Source organism: Budorcas taxicolor, chromosome 5 (genome assembly GCF_023091745.1).
Source record: "Budorcas taxicolor isolate Tak-1 chromosome 5, Takin1.1, whole genome shotgun sequence".
NCBI lineage: Eukaryota > Metazoa > Chordata > Mammalia > Artiodactyla > Bovidae > Budorcas > Budorcas taxicolor.
The window spans coordinates 119094545-119121868 of NC_068914.1; the positions used below are offsets into that span (position 1 = coordinate 119094545).

Here is a 27324-nt window from a genome sequence, read left to right on the forward strand (position 1 = left end):
TTTGCACTGAGCAGAGAGAGCACATGTGGAAGTTTCTAGGGAGACCGCATAAAAAAGATTGGAGTACTTCTAGAAGAAGGAGCAACATTGGCAAAGCCAGAAAGGCTCAGAATAAAGCTTCACATCTTGGTGTCCACAGTTCTGGGAAGCCAGGCAATCTTGTGAAGAGGCGCTTGTACAGAAAGAGGCCAGGGCCTGCCGCTTCCTCTTTCTGCTTCTCTGTTTCCTAACAACGTCAGCATAAATAGGAAGCCTGAGAGGCTCGCTGACTGCCTCCGGGAGACACCACAGAAGGGCGTCTGTCCCGGCACAAAGAGGTACGTGTGGGCTTCGGGGCAGGCTGAAGGGCGGGGTCGGGAGCAGGGGCGTGTGGCAGTCTGGAATGGGAAGGACAGCAAGAGCCTGGGGGTGTTGAGTGGGCAAGTGTGCCCCAGGGACTTGGGAGGTTAGGGCTTGGCCTTTTGGAAAAATCTGAACCCAGACTCCTGGGCAGCCAGTGGACGAGGAGACAGACAGCAGGGACCAACCAGCCTAGGTGTTGGGGGAAGGGCTTTGGGGGTCCAGTCCTCACTGGTGGATCCGCCTGTCCTGTCAGCGGGGAAGATGCCTGGGACGGTAGAGAGTTCAGGCCTGGGAGTCACACAGCTGTATTCTGTTGTCTTTACTTTGTCACTAAGGTGTCACTAAAGTTGGTGGCAGTGATAACATCCTGTCCTGGGCTTCTGTCTCATGTCTGGAACACGGGAATGCCGATAGTCTCTGACATCCTGGTTTAGAAAAAGTCTGTGCATGCACGCACATGCACACACATTCGTGTGCGTGCAGACACATGTGTGAATGTCCACGGAGATGCAGAGATACTGGAGGCAGATGATGAAGCCAGGAACCTTGTTGTGCTCAGACCTAGATTGGTGTGGGTTGAGAAGCTCATGTCAGAAGATAAGAAGGGAGTAGGTTCCTTACTTACTCAGAGACATGTCTTCCGCCCTCCAAGAATGTTTTCTTTATGGTTGTACTCTGCCCTGACCACTGTCGATTAGTTGGGTTTGGGCCCAGCTGTGGATGCCTGCTACTGAAGTGAGTTGGCTAGGTGGTGGGCATCTGGGGGTGTTTTCGTCCAGGTGTGCACTTGCCCTCTGCATGGGAAGGCAGGTGTTTCTCTGGGTCCCCACTGAGATAAGAGCCTGAGGGGGCTTGCCAGGCAGCCCACAGCAACAAGTTGCAAATGTGCAATGTTTAGTCTTTAGACACCTCGCTGTTACATTTTTGTATAAACGGATTCTAATTTTCTCTGCTTATCATCTTCCTTGCTTTCTAATGGTTTAATAACAGGTAAAATCTGTCCTGCTAATTTTGGGTCACCCTTTTTTTCATTCATTAGTTTTATTTATGTTGTGTTATATCCACTAACATCACAGGATACTTCTTGAGTTCTTTAACGAATGTATTTAATATTAAAGTGAACCCATGGATCTATGCTTTGCTAAAAATTTAAAAATTGGGAGTACATTACATACATGTTGCCCTATGGCTCAGTTTTCCACTTAGTATTACATTTTGGACAACATTCTGTAATAAGGTGGAGAGATGTGACTCATTAATTAGCCCTAAGAGATACACGACATTTATCAGTTTCGGTGTTACTGAAAGCGTGATGGGGTCTGGCTGCTTGCCGTTCAAAAGCCAATAAGCAGGCCAGGTTGGTGGAAAGGAAAGTTTGCTTTATTTCAGATGCTGGCAACTGTGGTGGCAGGGCGTTGTGGATGTCTGTCCAAAGGCCAGCTCCCCACACTGGCATCCAGTGAGGCAAGAGCTTTTATAAACAGAAGGTGGGGATGGGGCTACATACAGAAAACAGCACAATCAGCTCTGACAGTCATCTTCAAATTGGTCATCGGTGATCTGACCAGTGTCATCTTTATTGTCTGAGATACAGTTAACCTTCAGTTTCGGGGTCCATTTGTTCCCATTTCTTTGAGGCCAGTTCTCGGAATCGTGGCAGCTGATGTCGTGAGTACAGTCTGGTGATCATGCAGTTAACTTCTCCATCTTGGTGTTTTAGTATCTGCAAGACAGCTCACAGGATATGGCTCAGAATATTATCTATAGCCCTTGAGAAAGCACTAAAGATCCTTGATTGTGCTTAATGATTACATTATTATTATTTGGTCTCTTTCGACCATTTTCCCTTGCTTCTGTATGTCTCACTTTTCTGATTAAACTTATTCTTTGACTAAAGTTTTCCACAGACAAAAGGCAGGCAGAGGACGCGGTGGGGTGGAGGGTGGGCAAGGACCAGGGGGTCCTGCTCCATTTCATAGGTGCACCACGATTTACCCAATCGATCGTGGTGCACTTAGACACTTGCTAGACACTTGGGTGGTTTCCAGTTTTCCACACCTGAGAAAGTCTTCCTACAGCCCAGATTCCTAGGAGCAGAATTGCTGGGCAAGAGACTGCACATTTGAAATAATAATAGATATTGTCAAAGCATCCTCAAAGTAGCTGAACTAACACACATCCCATGGCAGTGCATAAAAACGCTGGTTTCTCCTTAAGAAAACAGTCCATCTTTTAATTTTGTCCAGTGTAATGGATAAAAATTATCTGGTTCTCACTTGGATTTTTCCTTTCCCTGGTGATAGGTGAAGTTGTGCATCTTCCGCGTGTTGAAAGGCCATTGGGATTCAGTTTGTAATGTGCATGGAAATGTCCTTTACATTTCTCAATGGGTTGGTTGTCTTTTATGTATTGAGTATTAATACATTTGGAGCATTTTAGGAGTGGTCCATTTATTACGTGTATGAACCATTTATTGACATGTTGAAAATATGTCTTTTGGATTACGAGTCTATTTTCTCTTTGGTGTGTTTAAAGATAACTTGCATTGTATACAAATGCGTTCATTGATTTTAAGTCAAATCTGTCATTATTTCGTCTTTCAGCTTTCTGGATTCGGTGTCTTATTCAATCCCTGAGATTAAAGAAATATTTTAGAGCTTTTATCATTTTTAGCTTTGACATTTAAATCTTTAATCCATTTAGAATTTGGAGGTGTGGGTAATAAGTAATCATCTAACTTTTTAAAAAATGATTAGCTGATTGTCTAAATATCATTAATTTTGAGTGTGCAAACCATGTGTTCTCTGTGATTTGAAATGCTATTATTACTTCCAATTCCTAAGTAATTCTTTTCCTTAATATTTTCTGTTCCATCTGTCTACTATTATACTCATCGTTTTTCTAACCAATAAAGCAAGTCCCTCATGTTGGATTTGTTATAATCTAGAATCACTTTGTTAAGCCAGTTGAAAATCTTTTTGGAGTCTTACTTTGGATTGTCTTGAATTTACAGATTACTTGGGGGAAGGCTGATCCCCAAATAGGGGTCATGTCATAAAACAGCAGGCAGCCTTCTACTTTAAAGCAGAAGGTACTGACATTTCTGTTGACTTTAATGTTACTGAAGTTTTCTAGTATGTACCCAGAAATGCCAACGTTTTTTTCAATTCCTCATTTACCAAAGTTTATTTCTTTGTCTCATCACGAATGGCTTTTGTATTATCAAAGATTTAAGGGCATCGGTCGAGATAAGCTTATCTTTTTCTCCTTTTAATCTGTCTGTTGATCTATTTCTATTAATCACAAATAGAGTTGATGCATTCTTCTTTTTAAAGTCTTCATCAGGTTGTTCTATGAAATTGTTTTTGTCTGGAGTGAATTTGTGCCTTTTTTTACCTTTTCCAATAGCTATTTTTATCATTAAATTTCTGCATGAGTTTGAGAATTTTGGTGAGCATGTTTATTTTATTTTGAGCAAGAAGGCATTTGGCTTTTCTCTCCTCTTCCTCCCTCTCCTCGTTCTCCTTTCCCCCTTCCTGTAATCCTCTGGTTTCCATGCTTAATCCTCACTCATAGTGATCTTTAACCCTTACATTTTAAACACATATATTTATATTTAACTTATATTTTCCATCAGCATTTGGGCTTACTCAGAATATATATACTCCTCCAAAACAAGGCAAGATCCTCAGCAAGCTTTGGGTTCATCTCTGCTTTTTACCTCTAACCTCATAGCCAACACTTGTGTTAAAATGATCTCAGTTTTACTTCAATGTTGTTACTGTGTATTTATTTGTTTTTACTTTGAAAAGTGGAGTTGCTCCATCGTGCAGGACTCTTTGCAACTCCATGGACTGTAGCCTACCACGGTCCTCCACCCATGTGATTTTCCAGGCAAGAGTACTGGAATGGGTTGCCATTTCCTCTCCAGAGGATCTTCCTGACCCAGGGATTGAACCCAGGTCTCCCTCATTGTAGACAGCCGCTTTGCTGTCTGAGCCACCAGGGAAGTCAGTAACAATATTTCTTTACTTAACAGTAAGTCCTATTGGTTTCTTTTTTCAAAATTGATTCCAGTATCAGGTGCTATCTCTCTTTTTTGGAACTTTTATTTTTTGTGTGAAATATATGCTAGAGTAACTCTCTTTAAAAAGATCTGGAAAGCTTTTGGACTGTAGCCTATCAGGCTCCTCCATCCATGGGATTTTCCAGGCAAGAGTGCTGGAGTGGATTGCCATTTCCTTCTCCAGGGGATCTTCCCAACCCAGGAATCGAACCCAGGTCTCCTGCATTGCAGGCAGACGCTTTACCATCTGAGCCACCAGGGAAGCCCTTTTTGTCCTTACATTTCCAAAATATTATGATTTTTTCCCCTTGAACTTCAAAGTAAGCTAGACTTTTTATATTTCTAGGTTCAAACATATTTTGTTCTCAGTATTTTCAAGACATTACTATCTATTTAGCGTCCTGTGTTACTTGTTAGAGGACTTTGCAAACCCAATCTTTTTTCACTGAAAATAACTTATTTGTTTACTTCTGGAAGCTTCTAGAATTACCTTTTACTCCTTGATGACCAAAAGTTTATTAGTACGTGACTGAGTATGGTGCTATTAAAAATGAGTTTTGCTTTTAACGTAGTAAATTACTGCCTGATTTAAAGCCCTGTGAATTTTTCTTCTATTTACAATTGTATCTCTTTGGTTGCACATGGAAAACCCCCAAATAACAGTAGCATAATACTATATAAGTTTGTTTTTTCCCTCACATGAAAGCTGTCCAGAGGTAGGCAGGCTCAGACTATAGGGTTGGTCCACCGTGAGAAGAGGTATTGAGGTTTCTTTTTTTCTGTGGCATATGATTTCTACACTCAAAAGAACCTTATAATTCAAAATGACTGCTGGAAATCCAGCCATCACTGCAAACTGGAGAAAGGAATAAAAGCAGAAGGGCGAAAATAGATTTCTCCTACCTGAGCCACTTCCTTTAAGCAACTTTTTTTGAATGACACACCCAATGATTCTACTCACATCTTCTTGGACAACATTTAGTCACATGACCACACCTAGCAAGAGGAGAGTGTACGAAATAAAATCTTTTATTCTGGCAGCAAGAAACCTACATAAAACCTAACCTTTTGTTACCAAGGGGAAAGGGGACAGCTAGGTAACCAACACCGTCGGCCGTACCTGCCCTCCGTTCTCTGTCTTCTGCTTCTAGATGTTGGAACTCTTGAATTTCTTTCCGAGGCCTCAATTTTTCTCTAAGACTTTTCTTTTCCTAGCCTATTTGCTGTCTTCAATATCTACATTTGTAACATGACAGTTTATAGTGTTAATTCTGATTTGGCCCATTATTGAATTACGGTGTGTGTTTGTTTCTTTGTTTTATGGATTTCTTCAACAAAACTTCAATACAATTTCAATTACCTTCAAATGCTAAGAACTCTGTTTATTTGTCCTTTGCATAGCAATCTGTTCTTAAGTGGCCATGATTTCTCAAATCTCTCTGAGCATGCTACTTAAGATGTTTTAACGTTTTGTTTTGTTTTTGCACAGACATCTGTGCATATCTACAGAAGTGTCTGTTGGGTCAGTATATGTCAGAATAGAGATGTAGGATTCCAATAATTGGGAAATACAACACTATGCTACTCACTATTATAACTGGTTAAGAACACAAATTCTAAAGCCAATCTCCTGTGCTACAGTCTCAGCCTTTTCCTTTCTGCTGTATCACCATGGACCTATACCAGGTTCCTCATCTACAAAGTGGAGATTTTAACCTACACATTGATGTGTTAATATCTGTACAGCCTTTTGAACAGTGGCCAGATGATGGTAAGTGTTTTGTAATTGTTAGCCACTAATACGAATTCTCTGCATGTAGGTCTTTTATGCTTGTGTCCTTGGATGCCATCAATTTGTTTGAACTATTTATAGCATAAAGGTAGTCACTTGTTCTCCATATTTTGGCACAAACATTTATTTTTCACTTTGTCCTTTGCTTTGTGGTTCAGTTATTTTTATAAAACACTGAAGTGTTCACTTTTAGGCACTTTTATTTGTCAGCCTTTGTCTTTGATTTTTTCTGGTGCTTTGAAGCTGAAATAGTTCAAAGATATCCAGTTGTACAGTTTGCAAGTTTCATAGGATTTAACTGCCTATATTTAAATTTTTCATTGATTTGATACATGGGGAATTGTGTAAGGTAGGGATTTAGGCTGATATGTTTTATGTTGTTATTCAATTGTTTCAACACTTTTTATTATTCCATCACTTAATACTGATTTGTGGTTCCTCTTCATCACATAGTACATTCTCTGGTGAAATACAGTTCATCTAATCAGTATGTCTACTGATTTGTTGTGTGTGTGCATGCATGTGTGTGGATGTGTGAAAATCCATTACTTTACTTATCAGATCTTTATAATAAATTTTGCTATTGAGTGGAAACTCATTATTTTATTGACTATAGTTGATTTATAATATTTAATAGGTGTCAAGTGTAAAGCAAAGTGATTTGGTTATACATATATATATCTGTATTTGTTTTACTTTTGATTCTTTCCCATTATAGTTTATTATAAACATAGTTTATTTATAATAGTTTATTACTGAATATAGTTCCGTGTACTGTACAGTTTATGGTGTTTATGTATTTTATATATGGTAGCATACATCTCAGTTCAGTTCAGTTCAGTTCAGTTGCTCAGTCATGTTCGACTCTTTGCGACCCCATGAATCACAGCACGCCAGGCCTTCCTGTCTATCACCATCTCCTGGAGTTCACTCAGACTCACGTCCATCGAGTCCGTGATGCCATCCAGCCATCTCATCCTCTGTCGTCCCCTTCTCCTCCTGCACCCAATCCCTCCCAGCATCAGAGTCTTTTCCAATGAGTCAACTCTTCGCATGAGGTGGCCAAAGTACTGGAGTTTCAGCTTTATCATCATTCCTTCCAAAGAAATCCCAGGGTTGATCTCCTTCAGAATGGACTGGTTGGATCTCCCTGCAGTCCAAGGGACCCTCAGGAGTCTTCTCCAACACCACAGTTCAAAAGCATCAATTCTTTGGCACTCAGCCTTCTTCACAGTCCAACTCTCACATCCATACATGACCACAGGAAAAACCATAGCCTTGACCAGACAGACCTTAGTCGGCAAAGTAATATCTCTGCTTTTGAATATACTATCTAGGTTGGTCATAACTTTTCTTCCAAGGAACAAGCGTCCTTTAATTTCATGGCTGCAGTCACCATCTGCAGTGATTTTGGAGCCCCAAAAAATAAAGTCTGACACTGTTTCTACTGCTTCCCCATCTATTTCCCATGAAGTGATGGGACTGATCGTCTATTAACCCCCTACTCCCGATTTACCCCTCCCCGCTTTCCATTTGGTAACCGAAAGTTTATTTTCTGTTGGTGCTTACTCACTCAGTCGTGTCTGACTGTTTGCAATCCTCTGGACTTCCCGCCAGGTGCCTCTGTCCGTGGAATTTTCCAGGCAAGAATACTGGAGTGGGTTTTCGTTTCTTCCTCCAGGGGATCTTCCCAACCCAGGGATCAAACCGGTGTCTCCCGTGTCTCCTGCATTGCAGACAGATTCTTTACCTGCTGAGCCACTGAGGAAGATCCATTTTTCTATGAGACTTCTAAAGTCTTATTAACTGTCCTCACACATATTTTTCCCCTTGTGAATTCCTGGCAAAAAGAAAGAAAATCTTGTTAAGTTTTGATTAGAGTTGTGTTAAACTTATAACTGACTTTCAGAAGAATTAACCTCTTTACATGTGAGGAATTTGCATTTGTGGTAAGACCCAAAGAGAAACTCTGAGTTTTTAGCTGAGTTCCAGGTAGGCAGAGCAAGCCGCACCAGCTCAGGCAGACTCTCCTTTGCCTGCCAAGGCGCTGCTCCCCTGCAGGAGCTAAAATACTCTCCCCCAGCCCCAGACAAACCCACTCTTCCTTCCCAGGCATTTCTTGGACTAATCACCCCACAAAGATCATCAAGTTTGGCTCTCTCTCACGATCTCATGTGAGATACGTCAGGTTGGGCCCATTTTACAGGTTTAGAGAGCGAGGTTCAGAGGGCACTGAAAAGTCAGCCCAGGCCACCAGCACAAGAGGGACAGGGCCTGTGTTGAAAGTCAGTTTGGCTGAGCCTAGAGCCGCGCTTTCCCCAGCAACAGAGCTTCTGGTATATGTGTCTGTGCAGCTTGAGTGAAGTTTTCGACAATTTTACAGACAGAAAAGGAGTCATGGTCTTCTCTGTTCTACTTTCCTGGTACTTCCCGGGGGCTGGATGAAATGAAATGAGGAAATCCCCAACCTTCTGCAGAAAAAAAAGGGAACTGGCATTTCAGGGGGTAGTGTGGGAGGAATGAGGTAAATGGAACAAGGTGGGGAGAGCACCAGGCTTGTGTGTGTGTGTGTGTGTGTGTGTGTGTGTGCATGCACACATGAGCGTGTGTGTGTGTGGTGAGGGTGTGTGCACATGCTCACTCCCACAGAAGGATCACACCCCAAAACCCAGTGACTCCCCCAGGTCAGTAGCTGGTGGGGGTAAAAATCAAATACCAGGCTTCCCTCTTGAATTTTCTCATTACCAGGGCAGTGTGGCCCAGTGGGAACCCACATCTGCAGAGGCCACTAAGTGCATCTCCTTCACGGTCACATCCCTGGCACTGAGTTGAGGAGCAGGGACTGTCCCAAGGGCCAGGCTGAGGCAGCAGTGGGGCTGCAGCCAGGCAGCAAGGCTGCTCCTGGGTCCGCCCTACTACGTGGGCCAAGTCTCATGGGCTGATGATTCCTTCCGCAGGCCTGGAGGAGGCAGGATCCCGGAGAGAGGAGGATTCCCAAGAGCTGATGACATGGGTCTAGCCCAGCCTCCAGCAGGGGAGGAACACAAGACTCCAGGACAGTGAGGAGCCCACACTTTGCCCAGACCTGGACCCACCCGAGCGGGCCACCTGTTCTCCAGAGCTGAATCACGAGATGACACTGACCCGGGGGCTGCTCTCCCTGGCTCTGCTGGCGCTCTGCTGGGGACTCAGCACAACAGGGGCTGAAGGTGAGCCGGATCACCCCCACCCCTTCTCACTGCCGGGCCACAGAACCCAGAGCCACAGACTTCCGTCCTCCCCACCATCTCTTCTCTCCCCTGATTTTCCCTGCAGGCCTCCCTTCCCTCCCCCTACACTCCCGCTCCTTCTTCTCTGGCCTCCTGTAAAGACCCTCTCTGGTTGTGTGGCTTCTCTGTCCACATTTCCCAGTGTGGCATTCCAGACCTCTAACCTCCTGGCTGGCCATTCCAGTCCTTTGTCTGACCTTGTGTTCCCCCCAGACACTCAGCACCTGGAGGTCTTGACCAGTTCCCACCTCTGTACCTTTGCTCCTGGGGACCCTCAGCCAGGGTGTGTTGGGGGGGGGGGGGTGTCTCCCCTCTTGCCTCAAGGCCCTGCTGAGATGCCCTCCTCACCCGGGGCTCCTCAGGCCACTGACCACCCTCTCCAAGGGCTCCCAGAGCACTCAGCTCCCCTGATAACTCTGGGAACCACACTCCACTTTCCAAGCATCAGGCCTAGTGGGGCCTGATCCAAGAGTAGGGTGGGGAGGTCCCAGAATAGGGCCCTTAGGGGTGGGTTTGTGCCTCTGCTCCCAGGCTGCACCCACCCGGGGGGCCCAGGGGAAAGGCCTGTGTCTGATGCATTTGCCTGCCTATAGTGGGAGGGACTCTGTTCCTCCAGGAGCAGGGCAAGGCAGGGGCTCAGGACACATGCTCTGAATCAACTAGAATATCGTGTTTTTCCTGACAGGAGGGTCCACAGCTGGCTCCCTTACACCTGCACACTTGCAGAGACAGCTGCCTCTGCCCCTGCCATGGTCCCTGGGGACCTTTGCCTGGGCTCTAGGAGCCTCTACAGGATTCTGGGAGACTTCTCTGCAGTGGTGTGCACCCAGGAGTTGGCGACAAGGGGGAAGGTGTGACCCTCTTTCTGCTTTCCTCCCTGGCAGGGACTATCCCTCTGGAGACCCTGCGCTGCCACAATGACTACACCAGCCGCATCATCTGCAGGTGGGCAGACACCGAGGATGCCCAGCAACTGGTCAACGTGACCCTCTACCGCAGGCCCAAGGAGTGAGTGAGGCAGGGCCCAGGGTTGGAGGGCAGTGAGGGGCGCTGCTGTGTGGGCAGTGCCAGGGGTTTGGGGCTGCACAGAAGGTAGGGATGGGAAACTCCTGCCCAGGAGCTCCCGACCCATCAGGCAGCCTGCCAGGCCCAGGGGCTTTTGTCTGATGTCCGGTTTGGGGGAAGAACCTCCGATGTTAATATTGTTGATGATGGTGATAATCTCTTATTTTGTCACAATTGAACAAAATCAATCGGCAGAAGTCAATTTTGGTTCGTCCTCCTTATGAGGTTGGCAGGACAGGGACATGATGCCCAATTCACAGATGGAGAAACTGAGGCTGCAGAGGTGAGGTCTCTCCCCCTGGCCACACAGTGGGTTCAAGGCCTTAGCAGGACCAGTGTCCTGTGTCCAGCCTGCAAGGCTAAGCACCATGTCTCCCCCAGGCCCTGCTGCCTCTGGAGTGGGGGCTTCTCCTCTCGCCTCACCTAGTCTCCAGGGCATAGCCCATTTGGGAAGGTACTCCCACCATTCTGGGATCTGGTGATAGTCTAACTCACCATAATGGAAATAATTAAACAGCAGGCATCACAGGGTCTGGGGAGACCCCTGACGACCTCCCCTTGGAAGAAGGGCTTTTCTCCACAGCATCATTGCCCCTACACTCTCTCCCCTGCTCTCCCCAGAGTCTCCATCCTCCTTGTCCACTGCCCCCATCCCCGTCCTCAGCTGTGGCCTGCCTCCTCCTGCACTGGGACACCAGAAGAGAAGCTTCCCAGCACCTCCCCCCACCATGGCCTTCCACCTCCCTGGATATTCCCGGCAGTGATGGCCTGTCCCAGGCCTGTCTGAGGCCAGAGCCGGGGCCCCACTTGGTCTTGCTGCTCAAGGACATCACTGCCATCCCAGTCTCCACTGTCCCCATGCTGTGGAGGGACCCTGTCCCAGGATCCACTTACAGATGCCAACCAGACTGCAGCTCAGGGCCTCGCAAGTCCAGTCTCCTAGCCCGGCTGTCCATTCTCTGCTTCCCTCTGAGGAAGCCTCCTCTAAAGAGTGGTCTGGAGCCCTGTTTCCAGTGCCTCTCAGGTAGTTCCTCCAGAGCCCACTCTCCCAGGACTCTGCTGCCCCCAGCAGGCCATTTAAACTGCTCCTGCTGGAGTCGGTGATGCCCACTTGGTGAAAATCAGTGGTTAGTCCTGGCCTTCTCCCCACACACCCGCAGGCAGCACCTGACAAGGACCGGCTGGGCCTAAGCACGAGGCACCATGGCACCTCCCTCCCTGGCCCTGGCCAGCACCCAGGCCCTTCCCCGTGTCCCCCTGGCCTGCCCTTTTCTGTGTCCTAGTCTGTTCCCTACTCTGAAGGGGACGATGTCCCAGGGCTCTTGGGCCTCCACTTTCTTGCATCTGGATCCAGCGGCAGAGACCCAGCCCCAGACTATGGCTCTGACCCAGACGTGCTCTCTCCAGCCTGGACCTTTCCCCAAGTTCCAGAACCATAGGTGCACTTGCCTGTCCACATTGTCCCTTATAGTCTTTAACTTCAAGTGTCCTAAGCAAGTTCCTGCTCTGCCTCCCAAAGACAGCCCCTTTGCTAGATTCCCATCTCAGCTCACCAAAGGGGAGCTTCCAGGGGCTCAAGCCAGACAAATGGGGGCAGTCTTTTATTTTTTGCTTTCCAGTCTCCTTTCCCTCCTTCTCTTCTTCACCGCAATGTCCAATCCATCAGCAAATGTGATCTACTTCATCTTCAAATAGAAAGTGAATCTGGCTAACACCTGATTCAAACCACTTCTTATCACTGAGATAGCCCAGAAGCCTCCTAACTTGTCCCTCTGCTTCCAGTATTGCCGCCCCCCACCCCCCGCAACCCAAGTCAATCTATCCACAGCTCAGCAGCCACAGGAATCCTTTCAAAATGTGTGTCAAAACAGCACTCCTTTGCTCATAACTCTCAATTTTCCTCACTTCCAGTGAATTCAAAATTCCTTACATTCCTTTTAAGCACTGACCTTCTGTAACCTCACTCTGCTAGGCTCCTGGACCTCCCACCCTCACATCTCTACTCTGCATGCACTGTTAATTGCCTAGTCACACAACATCCCAAACCTATGCCTACCCCAGGACCTTTGCACTTGCTGTTCCTTTTCCTTGAAATCCTCTTTCCCCAGATTTGGCATGGTTCCCTCCCTGATCTTCAAGTTTCTGCTCAGATGTCACCTTCTCCAAGAGGTCTTCCCTGCCTCTTTTACTTCAAATTGTATCCCCAGGCCAGCCCTTCTGGCCTGCTCACACCTCTTTCCTTCCTGACTTGTCTATGTACGCTTCTCTCCATTTGACATGTGACATCATTCCTTCATTGTTCTGTGTATATCTGCCTCTATTAGGATGTCTGCACTGTAGACAGGGATTTGCATGTGTTTTGTTTCCTGCCAGGCTCCCTGGTACTAAACAAAGCCTTACACGTAGGAACCACCCATTAATATTTGTGAGTGAGTGATTCTTCTCTCTCGGCTAACCTTCTCCTCTCCTGGCAGGGACCATCCACAGCGAGTGTCCTGCAATCTTAGTGACGACAAGCCCTGGTTAAACAGCCCTTGTCCTGGCTGTGTACCCAGAAAATGTGTTATTCCTTACCGAAACTTTGTCCTTGCCGACTATGACTACTTCTCATTCCGACCGGACCAGCCTCTGGTCACTGAGCTCACCGTTAATCTGAGTCAGCATGGTAAGGCCTGGGGTCCCTGGCCAAGCGTAGTCCCCTGTGAGGACAGAGAACCCTGGAGTGTCCACAAGTGCCTGGCCTACTTGGGGAGGCAGATGTGGAAACATCTAATCCTCCAGGGTTGTAAGGACCATACAAAGGGTGTGGTGGGCCAGGAAAAGGAACAAGGGATTCTGCCTTGGGGAGAGGACCCAAGAAGTTTCTGGAGAAGGATACACATCTGCTGGGTACTGAGAGGTGCAGGATGACCCTGGGCAGAGGAACTAGTTAAGTGTGGCCTGAAGAGGGAGTTATAGGAGTCACAGTGCCCTCTGCTGGTGGCCACACAGGCCACCTCATGGACCGTGGGGACAGAAGGAAGCTAGCTCCCTTTGGAGTTTAATTTGAGCACCTTTTATGGAGTTTATGTTCTGAGGCCTAGGAATCTGCACAGCTTCATTCATGTTCATGCTGAATCCCCACGATTTAGCAGAAGGCAGTCTGAGGTCCATGGAGAAGAGGGGTCTGTCCAAGGTCACTCAGCCAGTGGGAGCAGTGCCTGGCCTGGGACCCAGGCCTATCCACACATGGGCCACAGAGGACCTTCACCTCCCGCACAGTCATCCAGCCCCTTAGGGACCCTTTCCTTCCTGTCCCTCCAGTGCAGCCCCCCACACCCAAGGACCTCAGCGTCACGACTACCACGGAGAGTCTCCTGCTGTCCTGGAAGATAGCCCATGAGGGTTTCCAGAGCCACTGGCTATCCAGCCTGGAGTTTGAGGTGGCCTACAAGCGGCTTCAGGAATCCTGGGAGGTAGGGAGCCCACCAACTGTGCCCCAAACCCACAGGTACCCGGCCCAGCCGGCCCTGCTCAAACAGCCCCTCTCCCCTCCAGGATGCCCACACCATCCACTCCAAGTCCCCCCAGGCCATCTTGGAGCTAAAGTACCTCCTGCCCAGCAGCACCTACGTGGCCCGAGTGTGCACCAGGCTGGCCCCAGGCTCGGGGCTGTCAGGACGACCCAGCCAGTGGAGCCAGGAGGTTTCCTGGAACTCCCAGCCAGGTGACAGAGTTGGGACAATGCTCCCTTGTGGAGAGGGGAGCTCATTACAGCTCCAGGACAGGAGTCCACTGTCCACACGACAGGATCCTCGGGTGCTCTGTGTTCAGTGTGGCTTCCTTGGACCCACCCCATCCCTACTGTGACTCTGCAGAGGCAGCAGCTGCATCTGACTCACCCCCAGGCCCCAGTTTGCTGTCCACATTCTGTGGAGGAATAATTACAATTTAATCACAATGGCATATGGGCAGCTGTGTTTTCATGAGGGCTGCACGACATGTGGACACACCAACACGACGGTGTTATTTAATAAATCCCCAAACCCCGAGGCTGAGAGGTCCTCCCCATTTTGCACAGGGAGTGTGAAGTTTCACAGAATTCACCCTCTGACCTGAGGTCACACGGCTGGCAGGTCAGGCTGAGTTTAACCCCTGATGTTTTTAGCCCCACAATCTCTCTGTGACGAGTCTCATGCTGAGCCCACTGAAGGCTAGGAATGAACGAATGAGGACTGAAGGAGGGTTTGTTCTGCCTCCCAGGGGATGAGGCCCAGCCTCAGAACCTCCAGTGCTTCTTTGATGGGGCTGCCCTGCTTACTTGCACCTGGGAAGTGAGGTCCGAGGTAACCCACTCTGTCTCCTTCACCCTCTTCTACAAGACCGGCCCTGATGCGCGGTGAGTGTTCCCTGCCTCTGTCCCCTCCCCTCCTCTAAGCCTCACCCTCTCCAGGCCTCCTCCTGCCCCTGGAGCCCAGCAGAAGCCACAGCTCCCCCTGAGGTCTCACCCCTCACATAGCCCTGCCTCCCCCTGCCCTGACCTCTCCCGTGATCCTCAGGGAGGAAGAATGCTCTCCTGTGCAGAAGGAGACTGGCAGCCCCTACATCCGGCACCGATGCCAGATTCCTGTGCCTGACCCCAGGAACTACAGCCAGTACATCGTCTCTGTTCGACCAAAGATAGAAGAGAAACTTATAAAGAGCTCAGACAACAGTAAGTTTGCCCCTAGCCTTCTGTGTGGAGCATCTCCCAACAGCACTCTTCTGTTCCTCATGGTCCAGACTTCATGTGTGTCAATTTCAATGAAATACCCCAGGGAGCCAAATGGAACAAAAATGATTCCAGTCTATCCTGGAAGTTCTCAAGAAGCAATAATGCAACAATGACAAATAACATGAAGGAAGATGCAACTGATATTCCTCAAGAATATCAGTATTAAACACCTCTGATCTCAGTCTTTTAGCTCTATCTTCCCTGGTGGCTCAGATGGTAAAGAATCTGCCTGCAAAGCAGGAAACCCCGGTTCAATCCCTGTGTTGGGAAGATCCCCTGGAGAATGGAATGGCTACTAACTCCAGTATTCTTGCCAGGAGAATTCCATGGACAGAGAAGCCTGGTGGGCTATAGTCCATGGGGTCACAGAGAGTCAGACACGACTGAGCAACTAACACTTTCACTTTATTTTCCCCTCCAACTTCTCAGTTGCTCAAAAGTTCCTACTTCTGCCCACGACCTCCTGGTCTTCCCACCGATTTTTCCTTTTCTTTCCCAGATTGGATTTTTCTTTTTTAAGTTTCCAAAGTCCTCCCCAGATTGATATTTTCAGAGTTAATAATAATTCATCTGTTATTTACTTCTTATGTTGGGTACTGATGCTGCTAAGTCACTTCAGTCATGTCCAACTCTGTGCGACCCCATAGACGATAGCCCGCCAGGCTCCCCCATCCCTAGGATTCTCTAGGCAAGAACACTGGAGTGGGTTGCCATTTCCTTCTCCAATGCATGAAAGTGAAAAGTGAAAGTGAAGTCGCTCAGTCGTGTCCAACCCTCAGTGACCCCATGGACTTCAGCCTTCCAGGCTCCTCCGTCCCTGGGATTTTCCAAGCAAGAGTACTGGAGTGGGCTGCCATACCAGGGGCAGGCTGCCATACCTTGCAGGCTAAGCTCCCCAGTTCCTGTTACATAGCGAGGACCTCATGCAGAGGAAACTCCTGCATTGCTTCTCGATAATCAAATTCTTCTTCCCAGTCTCTTGTGTGTGTCAGGGACAGCAGCTGATTTGTCTTAGTTACCTGGGTTTAAATCCGCTACTTATTGTTTGGGATCTTCCATGCAATCTCTGTCTCTACCACTTGATAGGTGCCTGTCCTTGGAAAGTTATCTTATCATTGTGGGGCTCAATTGTCTGAAAAGTGGACAGATTCAGAGTATTTACTACATCCAGTTGTTATAACTGAGTGAAATTATTCATATAAATTTAGCATGTATAATAATGCTTAGAACAGTGTCAATACTCTAGATTAGAATAAATTAACAGTACATTTATTTCTATTTAAATACTAGGGGTAACCCATACTTTTGGTCACCTCACCACAAAACAAGTGTATATTAACATCTCCCAAGAGAAGGGCATTTCAGGTCAAAATAGATGACATGGTAAAACCGGGGTGCAAAGACCCTAAGATGGGTGGGATCTGGGGTCCTGGGTTAGTGGAGACAGCACCTGTGATGAGCACGGAAGACAAGAAATGTTCCACTGGAGGAATACTAGAAACAATAGGCCTTAAAAATTTTCCTCCCTCCAGTCCAGATGGCTCCCCCAACCCTCAACGTGACCAAAGGCAGAGATGGCTACATCCTGCACTGGAAAGAAGAAAAAATGAGCTACTCACACATAGCTTGCATCTTCCAGGTCCAGTACAAGAAAGAAGGAGCCTCATGGGAGGTGAGAGCCTGTGCCCAGGGAGGGGCCTGGAGGGGAGGAAAGGGCAGTGAGACAACACTTGGGAAAATGTCACCTGCCGGATGCCTGGCTCCCAGCATGTGACCAGCCTCAGAGAGCCACTGGCACTTGGCGGTCACTCCAATGAGCAGTCTCATTGTCTCTTCCTTTGGTGAAGGAACTGAGACTCACAGAGATGATGTGAACTTGGCCAAAATGTACACATGACCCCGAGTTGCAAAGGGGGCATAGACATCAGGAGGGGGAGAGCTGAGAGGCAGCTGGAGGATGGGTTTTCAAAAGTCATAATAAGGTGACACTTCTTCATAAGAATCTCATCCAGAATGCAAATGTGCAGTTGCTAAGAGCAGAGCAGCTCCTGGGGAGGCCGGCAGGGCCTCAGCCTGGGGCTCAGTATCTTGCCCCGGCCCTCAGGCAGCCTCTGGGGCCTGTGGACAGAACCTGGGGCTCCACAGAGGGCAGACCAGAAACCTCAGAGCCAGCCCCAGAATTTTTGGCTAGAAATGGGGAAACTGAAGCCAGGAGGAAGTGGGTTAGTGGTGGATCTGGGAGTGGTCCTTGGGCTCCTGAACATCTGTTTGATGGTCCAGGTTTCGGTCACCCTGCACCACACTCCAAGGGAGACCATATCTGGGGTCCAGGCTGCCCCAAGGTGAGCTGGGAGGGTGAGGGGGGCATGATGATTCCTCAGGATTTCTGCACCCCGATGTTGTCATGTGTGCCAGGAGTTCAGTACAAGAGGTGCTCCCTGGTCCTGTCCCTCTGGAGTGCAGTCCTCCGTGGTGAGGGTGATGCTGCTCAGATCTGGGGATGTGACTGCAAGCTGGGAACTGATGGGTAGCAGGAAGGCTGGGGTGCTGAGGCGGGAGGGTTTCGTAGCTGTGCCCACGCACCCCAGACCTCAAGACTCCTGCTCACACACCTGCTCCTGCAGGACACCAAGACAGAGGATTTCCAGAATGCCCACACCATGTCGCTGCCACCTCTGGAGCCCGCCAGCCGGTACCAGGCCAGAGTGAGAGTAAAACCCGACCCGGGGAACTACAATGGGATCTGGAGCGAGTGGAGTGAGGCAAGGTCCTGGGACACCGATTGGGGTAGGTCTGCCACGCTCCACCTCACCCCTCCTGGCACAGCCCTGCTGGGCAGAAGACAGGGAGGATATGAACACAGAGACGTAACCCCACCCCAGAATAGCATCCTTCCCTCCCAGGCATCATTAGGGATTAGAAAATTACACCTCCTGGTGTGCAATGCAGACTGCAGGCAAGGTCTCCAGAGGACAGAGGAGAGAGCACGTCTCACCAACAGGTCTCCCTGCAACTGAACCTTAGCCTTCTATTAATATGGCCCAGGCTTCTATTGGCTTTCCAGGTGGAGCAAGGGTAAAGAATTAGCTTCGCCTGCCAATGCAGGAGGCACAAGAGATACGGGTTTGATCCCTAGGTCAGGAAGATCTCTTGGAATAGGAAATAACAATTTGCTCCATCTTGCCTAGGAAATTCCATGGACAGAGGAGCCTGACAGGCTATAGTCAATGTGTTCACACAGAGTCAGACATGACTGAGAGCACACACACACACACACACACACACACACACAGAGGCATGCTTTCATTAGCCTTTGTGGAAGCTACTACTCAGGGACCACTGAGCCTGAGGAACTACAGACTGGGGCCTGAGATTGGAAAGCTTTGGTCTGATTTCTCAATCTCCTACTTTTGTTAATTTCGTTTATCTATCACCATGGTGGCCACCAGGAGACAAGTATAGGACAAGGTCCAGAAGGTGGCTGCAGAAAGAGGACAAAGTGTTTGCAACAAGGTCCCCAGTCCCAGCCAACTGTCAGGGTAAGAGCCCCAGAGAGAGGACCTCAACCAAGCAGAAAGGAGAACTGGGCCACAGGACCTAAGGGAAAGAGATCAGCGGAGTTCTGGAGGGGCCCAGCCAGTAAGGGGCTTAAGCCCAAGTGGACAGTTGAGAGAGTCTTTGATGGGACTTTGCATTTTATGGTTCCTCCACCATCACCCCTTGCTTCATCTCTGCCTCCTGTTGTCCGTGTTCTTGATGACCACCTTATATGCCACCTCCTTTGGGAAGTCCCTTGTGATTGCCTTTGGCCACAGTTGCTGCCCTCCCATAGCAACTCCTGCTACTGGCCAGGATCTAACCCTCTGTGTCCTCCCACCAAGCCAACATTGTGGGTGGCTCAGACAAAGGCCCCCTTCTTCTTAGTCAGTTTCTGGCCTCCTCTCCTCTGCACCCCAAGGAAGCAGCTACACCCCGTCTTCTGAGTCTCCAGCCCTTTCCCTCCCTGGATGCTAATGATCCTTTTTCCTTTCTGGCTTCCTGAAGTGCTGCCCATGTGGGTCCTAGCCCTCATCCTTGTCATCAGCACCTTAATCCTGCTTCCAGTCCTGCACTTCTGTGGTGTCTACGGGTACAGGTAAGGGTACTCCAAGAGGAGGGAGAGTGTTATCCAGGGCCCTAGAGGATGCCAGGGTCACTCTCTGTTACTGCTTTTTCACCCGCTCCCAATGGGGTCTTGGACAAATCTGAGCTCTCCCTGGGCTTCAATTCCACCTCCGTATGTGAGCACAGGCAGCTGCCCTGAGGTCTTGGGCAGCAGTCACCCCTTTGCTGTCTTTTCAGGCTGAACCAGAAATGGGAGGAGAAAATCCCCAACCCCAGCAAGAGCCACTTGTTCCAGGTAGGAGCTGGCCGTGAGGGCAGCGGAAGTGTGGGGCTCGCGTGCTCCTGCGCCCATGTCCCCATGCCCGCGTCCTGCTCCTCTTCCTGTGGGCTTTGAGTGGGGCTGGAGGTGCAGGCGGCTAGAGAAGGGGCTGGGAAGCTCTAAGAGCCAGGCCAGCCCGCAAGCCCAGTGCTGAGACCCCCTGGTCTCCCCTGACGCTCAGGGTGCCCTGCCGGTGGGGACTAACCTAGGATAGGAGGGAGGGTTGGCATGGGGGGCTGGTCCCTGGGAGGCTCCAGGAGAGGCGTAGTCACATCGAGGGCAGGTGGATGGTGGGAGGCAGAGTGGTTTTCCGAGGACAGAACGGCAGAGCTGAGCTCTAAGGGATGCAGGGTGGTGGCAGGTGGGAGAGGCCACAGCAGGCAGAAGGCATGTGGTGGGTGGAGATGAGGCTCCTTTGAGAAGGGAATTGAGTGGGGAGGGCGGTGAGTCTGGGGCACGTCGCAGGAGGCTGAGAGGACCCTGGGGAACAGGAACCCTTTGGTCAAGTACACGGGGCCAGAGCTGCCTTGGGAGGGTCTCACGGCAGTGCAAAGGGGGCTGGGGTGAGCACAGAGCAGGGACAGTCCAGATAGTGTCCTCAGAAGACCCAGGACCCCGGCGAGGTCCCAGCCCCTCTCTGGCCTCGTCTCCTAGTGTCAGGAGGCCATCCTGCTGGTACTGAGAATCTGCCTCTTCTGGGGGCTCCTGAATCTCTACCATCCTCAAGGCCTTCCTTCCATCTGCACCTTCTGGAGCACCTTGACTCCCAAAGATACAAATGCCCTTTCTCTTCCCAGAACGGGAGTGCTGGACTCCGGCTGCCAGACAGCATGGCCACCCTGGGTGGTGGAAGCCGCCCACAGAAGGGGCAGTGGGGCAGCAGCTGCCCTCAGCTCCTGGAGGGGTGAGTGTCGGGCAGGGGATCCCTGGGTGGTGGGAGGGTGGCCCCCTCTTGCACACCAGAGGTTTGGAGGAGGTGGCCTGGGTCTGGGCCTCAGTTTGAAGACATCCATGGAGGCTGGTGGCGCTAAAGCAGGAGGCATCCCAGGTTAGCGAGGGTCAGACCTCAGACTTGACTGGAGGCAGGAGACTGGAGCAGATGACCCCCCTTCACCCTGCTGCCCAGGGAGACCCCACACTGCCTTGGCTCCACTGGGTGGCAAAGGGTCTGTGAACCTTCATGGCCTCAGCATCAGAGCCACCAGCTTGCCACTAACCGTCATGTGAGAGATGACTGAACCCAGGCTGGACACTGACCTGGGGCCTGAAGCTGGGTGACAGCAAGGAGCGGAGGGTGGGAGGGGTCCTTGACCTTGAATGAGAGCACGGAAGCTGGAGTGCCAGACCCATGGGGAGGCTGAGGAGCATCTGGTTTCCTGCTCTGGGCCTGCTCCCCAACACTGCCCTGCTCTGAGTTTTCTGTGGGTGTGGCCAGGCCTCTCGTCCCACTACCCCCTCTGCCATGAGCTGAGATGTCTGTCCAAGGAGGTCCCAGCATCTCTGCCCCTGTTCTCCCCACAGGGTGTTCCCTGTAGACTGCAGGCACAGCGAGGTGTCACCTCTCACCACAGAGGACCCTAAAGATGCCTGTGACTCATCATCAGAGCCTGACATGACTCTGACCGCCTCGGACCTTCCCACGGAGCAGCCCCCCAGCCCCCCGACAGGGCTGGCTGCCCCCTCAAGCAGGCCTGAGAGCCAGGCTTCCGGCTTTGACTTCAACGGTCCCTATCTGGGGCCGCCCCACAGCCGTTCCCTGTCTGACCTCATGGGCCAGCAGGTGCCCCCACAGACAGGCATGAGCAGGAAGCCACAGTCCTCGGGGTCCCTGGAGTACCTGTGTCTGCCTGCAGGGGGGCAGGTGCAGCTGGTCCCGCTGGCCCAGGTGAAGGGGCAGGGCAAGGCCAGGGATGGGAACACAAAGTCCAGCCCAGGGGCCCAGAGGAGCCCTTCCCTGGAGTCAGGGGTGGGCCTTGCCCCTCCAGAGCCTGGGCTGATGGAGGGTGGTCAAGACCAGAAAGACAGGGCCCCCACAGTTCTGCCCACTGCCTGGCCTGAGGATGGCACCATAGCCTCTGGTTATGTCACCACTCCAGATCTGATATTCACCCCACCCACCGGGGCCCCATCTCCATCCCAGGCTGCCCCTCCGAACCTCCCCTTAGACCAGAACCCCACTTTCCATCCTGGACTGGCTGATGGGCCCCCTGTAGCCTCAGCTCCCTGGAAACCAGAGTTCGAGGGCTATGTGGAGCTCCCTCCAGCCACAGGCCAGTTTCCCCAGTCCCCTCTAGTCAGCCCTGCCCCTCCTAGAGTCAGCAGCCCTGTCCTGAGCCCAGGCCGGCACCGGGCAGATGTGCCCCCCACCTCCCCTACCCCTGAGGGTCTCCTTGTCCTGCAGCAGGTGGGTGACTACTGCTTCCTTCCTGGCCCTCTCTCCCCCCAGAGTAAGCCCACTTCCCCAGGACCGTGTCCTGAGATCAGGGACCTCAACCAGGTGGTCCAGGCTAAGAAGCCTCCAGCTCAGGCCTTTCCCCAGGTGCCGGCCATTCAGCTCTTCAAAGCCCTGAAACAGCAGGACTACTTGTCACTGCCCCCTTGGGACATCAGCAGGCCTGGGCAGGTGTGCTAAGTCTCTGTAGACCTGGAGGGAGGGGAACAGAGGAAAGGGCCTGCCTTTCCTCCTGCCTTGCCTGGCGCTCCTGCCACCCCTGCTCCCTTCCCTGGTCCTTTCTGCAAAGCCATGGAGAAGCTTCCATGTTGTAATAGATGGAGACCAGAAAAATAAGTTAACCATCTACCTCCTTCCTTGACCTTCAGCAAGGTCAAGCTTCTCTCCCTCCCTTCCTCTCTGCCACACACACACACACACACACACACACACACACACGCATACACGCATACACACATACACACTGTTCTTTGAAATTAACTTATTTTAAGTTCTGAATTCTTGGAACTTTATATATATACACACCAGAGAAGGAAATGGCAACCCACTCGAGTACTCTTGCCTAGAGAATCCTGTGGACAGAGGAGCCTGGTGGATTGCTGTCCATAGGGTCATACAGAGTCGGACACGACTGAAGCGACTTAGCATGCCTGCATGCACTGGAGAAGGGAATGGCAACCCACTCTAGTATTCTTGCCTGGAGAATCCCAGGGACGGAGGAGCCTGGTGGGCTGCCGTCTGTGGGGTCGCACAGAATCAGACACGACTGAAGCAACTTAGCAGCAGCAGCAGCAGCAGCAGCAGCATATATACACACACTCATTTCATTTGTCTCCTTTTCCTTTTTACCAAGTTTTCCTGCTTTTGCTTTGTCTTCTTTCTCTTTCCACTGATTTATCACTAGAATTAGTTTGAGGTCTGGGCTAAGCCCATTCTGAAGTTCATCCTGTCTCCATCAGAGCCTCTTCTGATGCTGACACGTCTGGTTTCGTGGAGGATTTCTGTCTGTCCCTGGCAGGCATGAATGTGCACAAGATTCCAGCCTGGAGGCAGGAGGCTGGAGGCAGTGTGGAGGCTTGGGGGTTTCAGACTTGGAAGAGCAGCCCTGGGCACAGCAAGCATCTGTCACCCCAGGTGTGGTAGCAAAGCACCAGCCTCAACTGTCACTCCAAGAATTGTCACTTCCTGTGGACTTGGCATGGGAAGCACTGTTCTGAACTCATGGGAAACACTGCTAGTCTCTTCGAGGTGACTGGGGAGTTTCAGGGGACCCTCTAGTCCCTGCATCTGAGCAGTGGGCAGTGCAGATTGCTGGTTGAAGTGATCTCCTTCCTGTACTTAGGCTAGTGGGGCTGGGGAAAGTTTGAGAGGGGAGCAGAGTTCAAAAACCATGTAGAAAATTCAGAAAGAATTGCTCAACAAGGGAAAAAGGAAAACGACCCAAGGACATGGACACTTGAGCTTATAGTCCAGATCTCCCGGCTGCCCTCCCTCCAGAAAGATCTTACAACTCCCACCTCCACCAGCCACCTACGAGAGGCTTTTGGTCTGTACATTGAGGATAATGGTTCTTTTAAATCTTTGCCTTTCTAATATGCAAAAGATGGCATTAAATTGTTTCAATTTGCATTATTTCAAAACTGTCATGTTTGCACATATTTTCCTATTTCTTGGACATTTGTAATTTCTGCCCCCCCACCCCACCGAGCCAAACTCATTAAGATCTCATTGTGTCAGATGTCCAGTTTTTTCTAAATAAACTTTACAAAGTATTTAGCTCTGGCTGGCCTTTCACAGATGGTGCAAATTTATTTTTCCAGTTTGTGGTTTGCCTTTTAATTCTGTTCATCATGCTTTTGAGTGTATTCAATGCAGGCTTGTCTGGGTGGTCGAATGAATCTATGGGTGAACTCCTTCATGGCTTCCCTTTTGGTGTCAGATTTGACAAAGGCCTTCCCCATTGAAAGCTGCATTTGTCCAAAGTCATATTTTTTTCTGGTTCTTTTTGTGTTTGAAAATTGTATGCATGGAATTCGTTTGGAACGTATGCATTTAAGATGGAGAGCCAGCTTAGACAAGTAGCCCAGATGTTCTGGAATCATTGGTGGAATCACCCATTCTTCATCCGTGTATCTGATATAGAAAATCTGTGTATACACTTGATCAGTTTCTAGACTTCCCTTTTTATTATATGGTCTTCTCCATGGACCCCACTGCCCTGACTGTTCTAGCTTTATCATATGTTTTAGTAAATGGCAGAGCAAATGTTCTTGTTTCTTTCATCCACAAAAATCCCTGTTGATTATGGCATTGTTTGTAGCTGAAGAAAATGATAAACAGTTGAAATCTTCACCCGTAGTGAAACTAATCACAACATTTGAGTGCATTCTAAGGTGGAATCCAGTGTGCAAAACGAATGAAGTGGACCTATGTGCATTAGAGAGAAGTCCAAGATGTGAATTCCAAAATGTTTGGAAAAAAATTGTGATAAAATATTTTTATTACAAAACATTAATGTGTATATAAGTGTTTAGGTGGATGGGCAGGGGTGCCGTTTGAAAGCACACCCTAAGGAGGATGGATTCTGTTCTACAGAAGGGCCTTCTGTCTACCACAGTGAGTTAGGGGCAGTTTTGATCAGACCTAAGATGCTGGTTGTAACAGAATGAGAAGCAAGTGGCACTCCCAGGACAAGCCAGGAGAGAGTGAGGGAAGGAGAAAGATGGGCTGGGGGAAAGAAATATAAAGGACACACGCAAGCTAATAAAGGGATTCGTTGTAATCCAAAATTCAAATCTAACTGGGCATCCTGTGTTTAGTCTCTAATAAGAGTGGAGACAGAGGGAAGCGACTGAATTCCTCATAAAAATAGATGAGAATTATTTTGCTGTTGATGTGGATTTTTTAAAATTTTTATTTATTTATTTTTATTTTCAGCTGTGCTGAGTCTTCACTGCTGCTTGGCCTTCTCTCTAGCTGCAGTGCGTGGGCTTCCCGTTACGGTGGCCTCTCTTGTTTCGGAGCACTAGCTCTAGAGAGTGTGGGTTTCAGTTGCTGCCCGTGGGCTCAGTAGATGCAACTCCAGGTTCTAGAGCACAGGCTAAGTTGCCCCAAGGCAAGTGAGACCTTCCCAGACCAAGGACTGAACCCTTGTCTCCTGAGCTGGCAGGCAGGTTCTTTACCACTGAGCCACCAGGGAAGCCCTGCTGTAGCTAAGTCGCTTCAGTCGTGTCCGACTCTGTGCGACCCCAGAGACGGCAGCCCACCAGGCTCTTCTGTCCCTGGGATTCTCCAGGCAAGAACACTGGAGTGGGTTGCCATTTCCTTCTCCAATGCATGAACGTGAAAAGTGAAAGTGAAGTTGCTCAGTCGTGTCTGACTTCGCGATCCCATGGACTGCAGCCCACCAGGCTCCTCCATCCATGGGATTTTCCAGGCAAGAGTACTGGAATGGGGTGCCATCGCCTTCTCTGAGGAAAGCCCGAGATGAACACTATTAAGAGCTTATGCCTGTCAGGCCCTGCTCCATTGATTTAGGGGATCGCAACCCCTTCAGACAAATACTACCTTTATCATATTCTTTTTTGTGTGTGGGGAAACTAAAGCACAGAGAGGTTATATAACTCACTCCAGGTCAACCAACCAGTGGGTGGCAGAGGCAGGATTCAAACCTTGGCCCTGTAGCTTAGAAAAAAAAAAGCCAGTCATTCAGTTGTGTCTGACTTTCTGAAGTCCCATCATAGAGATCCCATGAGCCTACCAGGCTCCTCTGTCCATGGAATTCTCCAGGCAAGAATATTGGAGTGAATATTGCCAATTCCTTCTCCAGGGGATCTTCCCAACCCAAGGACTAAACCTGGGTCTGCTGCATTGAAAGTGGGTTCTTTACTGTCCGAGCCACAGGGAAGCCCTGGAATTTAGAATCTGCCCTCAAAAGCAAGGTCTCTCACCAGAATGTCCACCTGTGAATGCAAAATGATCCATGTTGCTTGGCAAGACAGAAAAAAATTACAAAATGAGCAGGTTTTGTGGTTGGATAGGGGCAGGGGATACTGAGCCAGAGCCAAGCAGAAAAACATGTTTTTACTTCTTTAAGTGTAAGTAAGTGAAAGTCTCTCAGTCGTGTCTGATTCTTGCGACCCTATGGAATATACAGTCCATGGAACTCTCCATGCCAGAATACTGGAGTGGGTAGCCTTTCCCTTCTCCAGGGGATCTTCCCAACCCAGGGATCGAACCCAGATCTTCCCGCATTGCAGGCAGATTCTTTACCAGCGGAACCACAAAGGAAGCCCAAGAATACCAGAATGAGTAACCTATCCCTTCTCCAGTGGATCTTCCCAACCCAAGAATCAACCCAGGGTCTCCTGCATTGCAAGCAGATTCTTTACCAACTGAACTATCAGAGTAGCACTTTTATCTCTTTGGGAGCTAAATATTAAGGGTGTGGGTTCTCACTCACTGATGTCTTGAGATACCTTGCAGGTAGGACCATGTATTCCTCACCTGTCTGCCCCTAAGAAGCCAGCCCAGAGCTGTACACATGAGTAAGGGACCACCGAGGAGTTGTCATGACCGAGATCTCCAGGAAGCTGTCCCTGAGATGGAAGGAGACACACAAATGACCTACTGGGGTGTGACAGCACAGCGGGGAAGGAGAAGTAGAGCTGAACAGGAGCCATTAAGGTTTCCAGACCTGGATAAACATCAACCAGCCCACAGGGAGCTCCAGAGCAAAAAGGGCCTGCTGAAAGAGCCCCACAATGGACAGGAATGACCAGGCCCTCAGGCCCTTGTGGTGTTGGCTCATGATATTTTCTGAATAGACTTTACTTTTTAGAGAGGGTATCCCTGGTGGCCCAGTGGTAAGGAATCTGCCAGCCAATGCAGGAGACATGGGTTCGATCCCTGGGTCAGGAAGATCCCCTGGAGAAGGAAATGGCAACCCACTCCAGTATTCTTGCCTGGGAAAACCCATGGACAGAGGAGCCTGGCAAGCTACAGTCCGTGAGGTGGCAAAGAATCAGACACAACTTAGCAACTAAACCACAACAATTTTTTTCAAGAAATATTAGGTTCACAGCAAAATCAAGCAGGAAGTACAGAGATTTCTGATATATCCCCTATCCCACATATGCACAGTGGCCCCCACTAGCCACATC

The 27324-nt window shown here is 49.6% G+C and overlaps 1 protein-coding gene across 3 annotated transcripts; it reads left to right on the forward strand.

Moving 5' to 3' along the window:
- Window positions 1-283: 283 nt before the first annotated feature.
- CSF2RB (colony stimulating factor 2 receptor subunit beta) lies at window positions 284-23934 on the forward strand. Of its 3 annotated transcripts, none has more exons than XM_052640105.1 (14): window positions 284-317; window positions 9158-9409; window positions 10354-10477; window positions 13009-13199; window positions 13838-13989; window positions 14072-14240; window positions 14777-14912; window positions 15073-15227; window positions 16820-16959; window positions 17912-18074; window positions 19332-19422; window positions 19629-19686; window positions 20508-20614; window positions 21232-23934. In XM_052640105.1, exons 2-14 carry the CDS (start codon window positions 9334-9336, stop codon window positions 22340-22342), a joined length of 2673 nt encoding a protein of 890 aa, XP_052496065.1. In that variant the 5' UTR covers window positions 284-317; window positions 9158-9333; the 3' UTR covers window positions 22343-23934. The 3 variants fall into 3 exon arrangements, with proteins under 3 accessions (XP_052496065.1, XP_052496066.1, XP_052496067.1); XM_052640106.1 differs by having other exon boundaries at window positions 16913-16959; XM_052640107.1 differs by lacking the exons at window positions 284-317; window positions 9158-9409; window positions 13009-13199 and having other exon boundaries at window positions 10353-10477.
- The last annotated feature ends 3390 nt before the right edge of the window (window positions 23935-27324 follow it).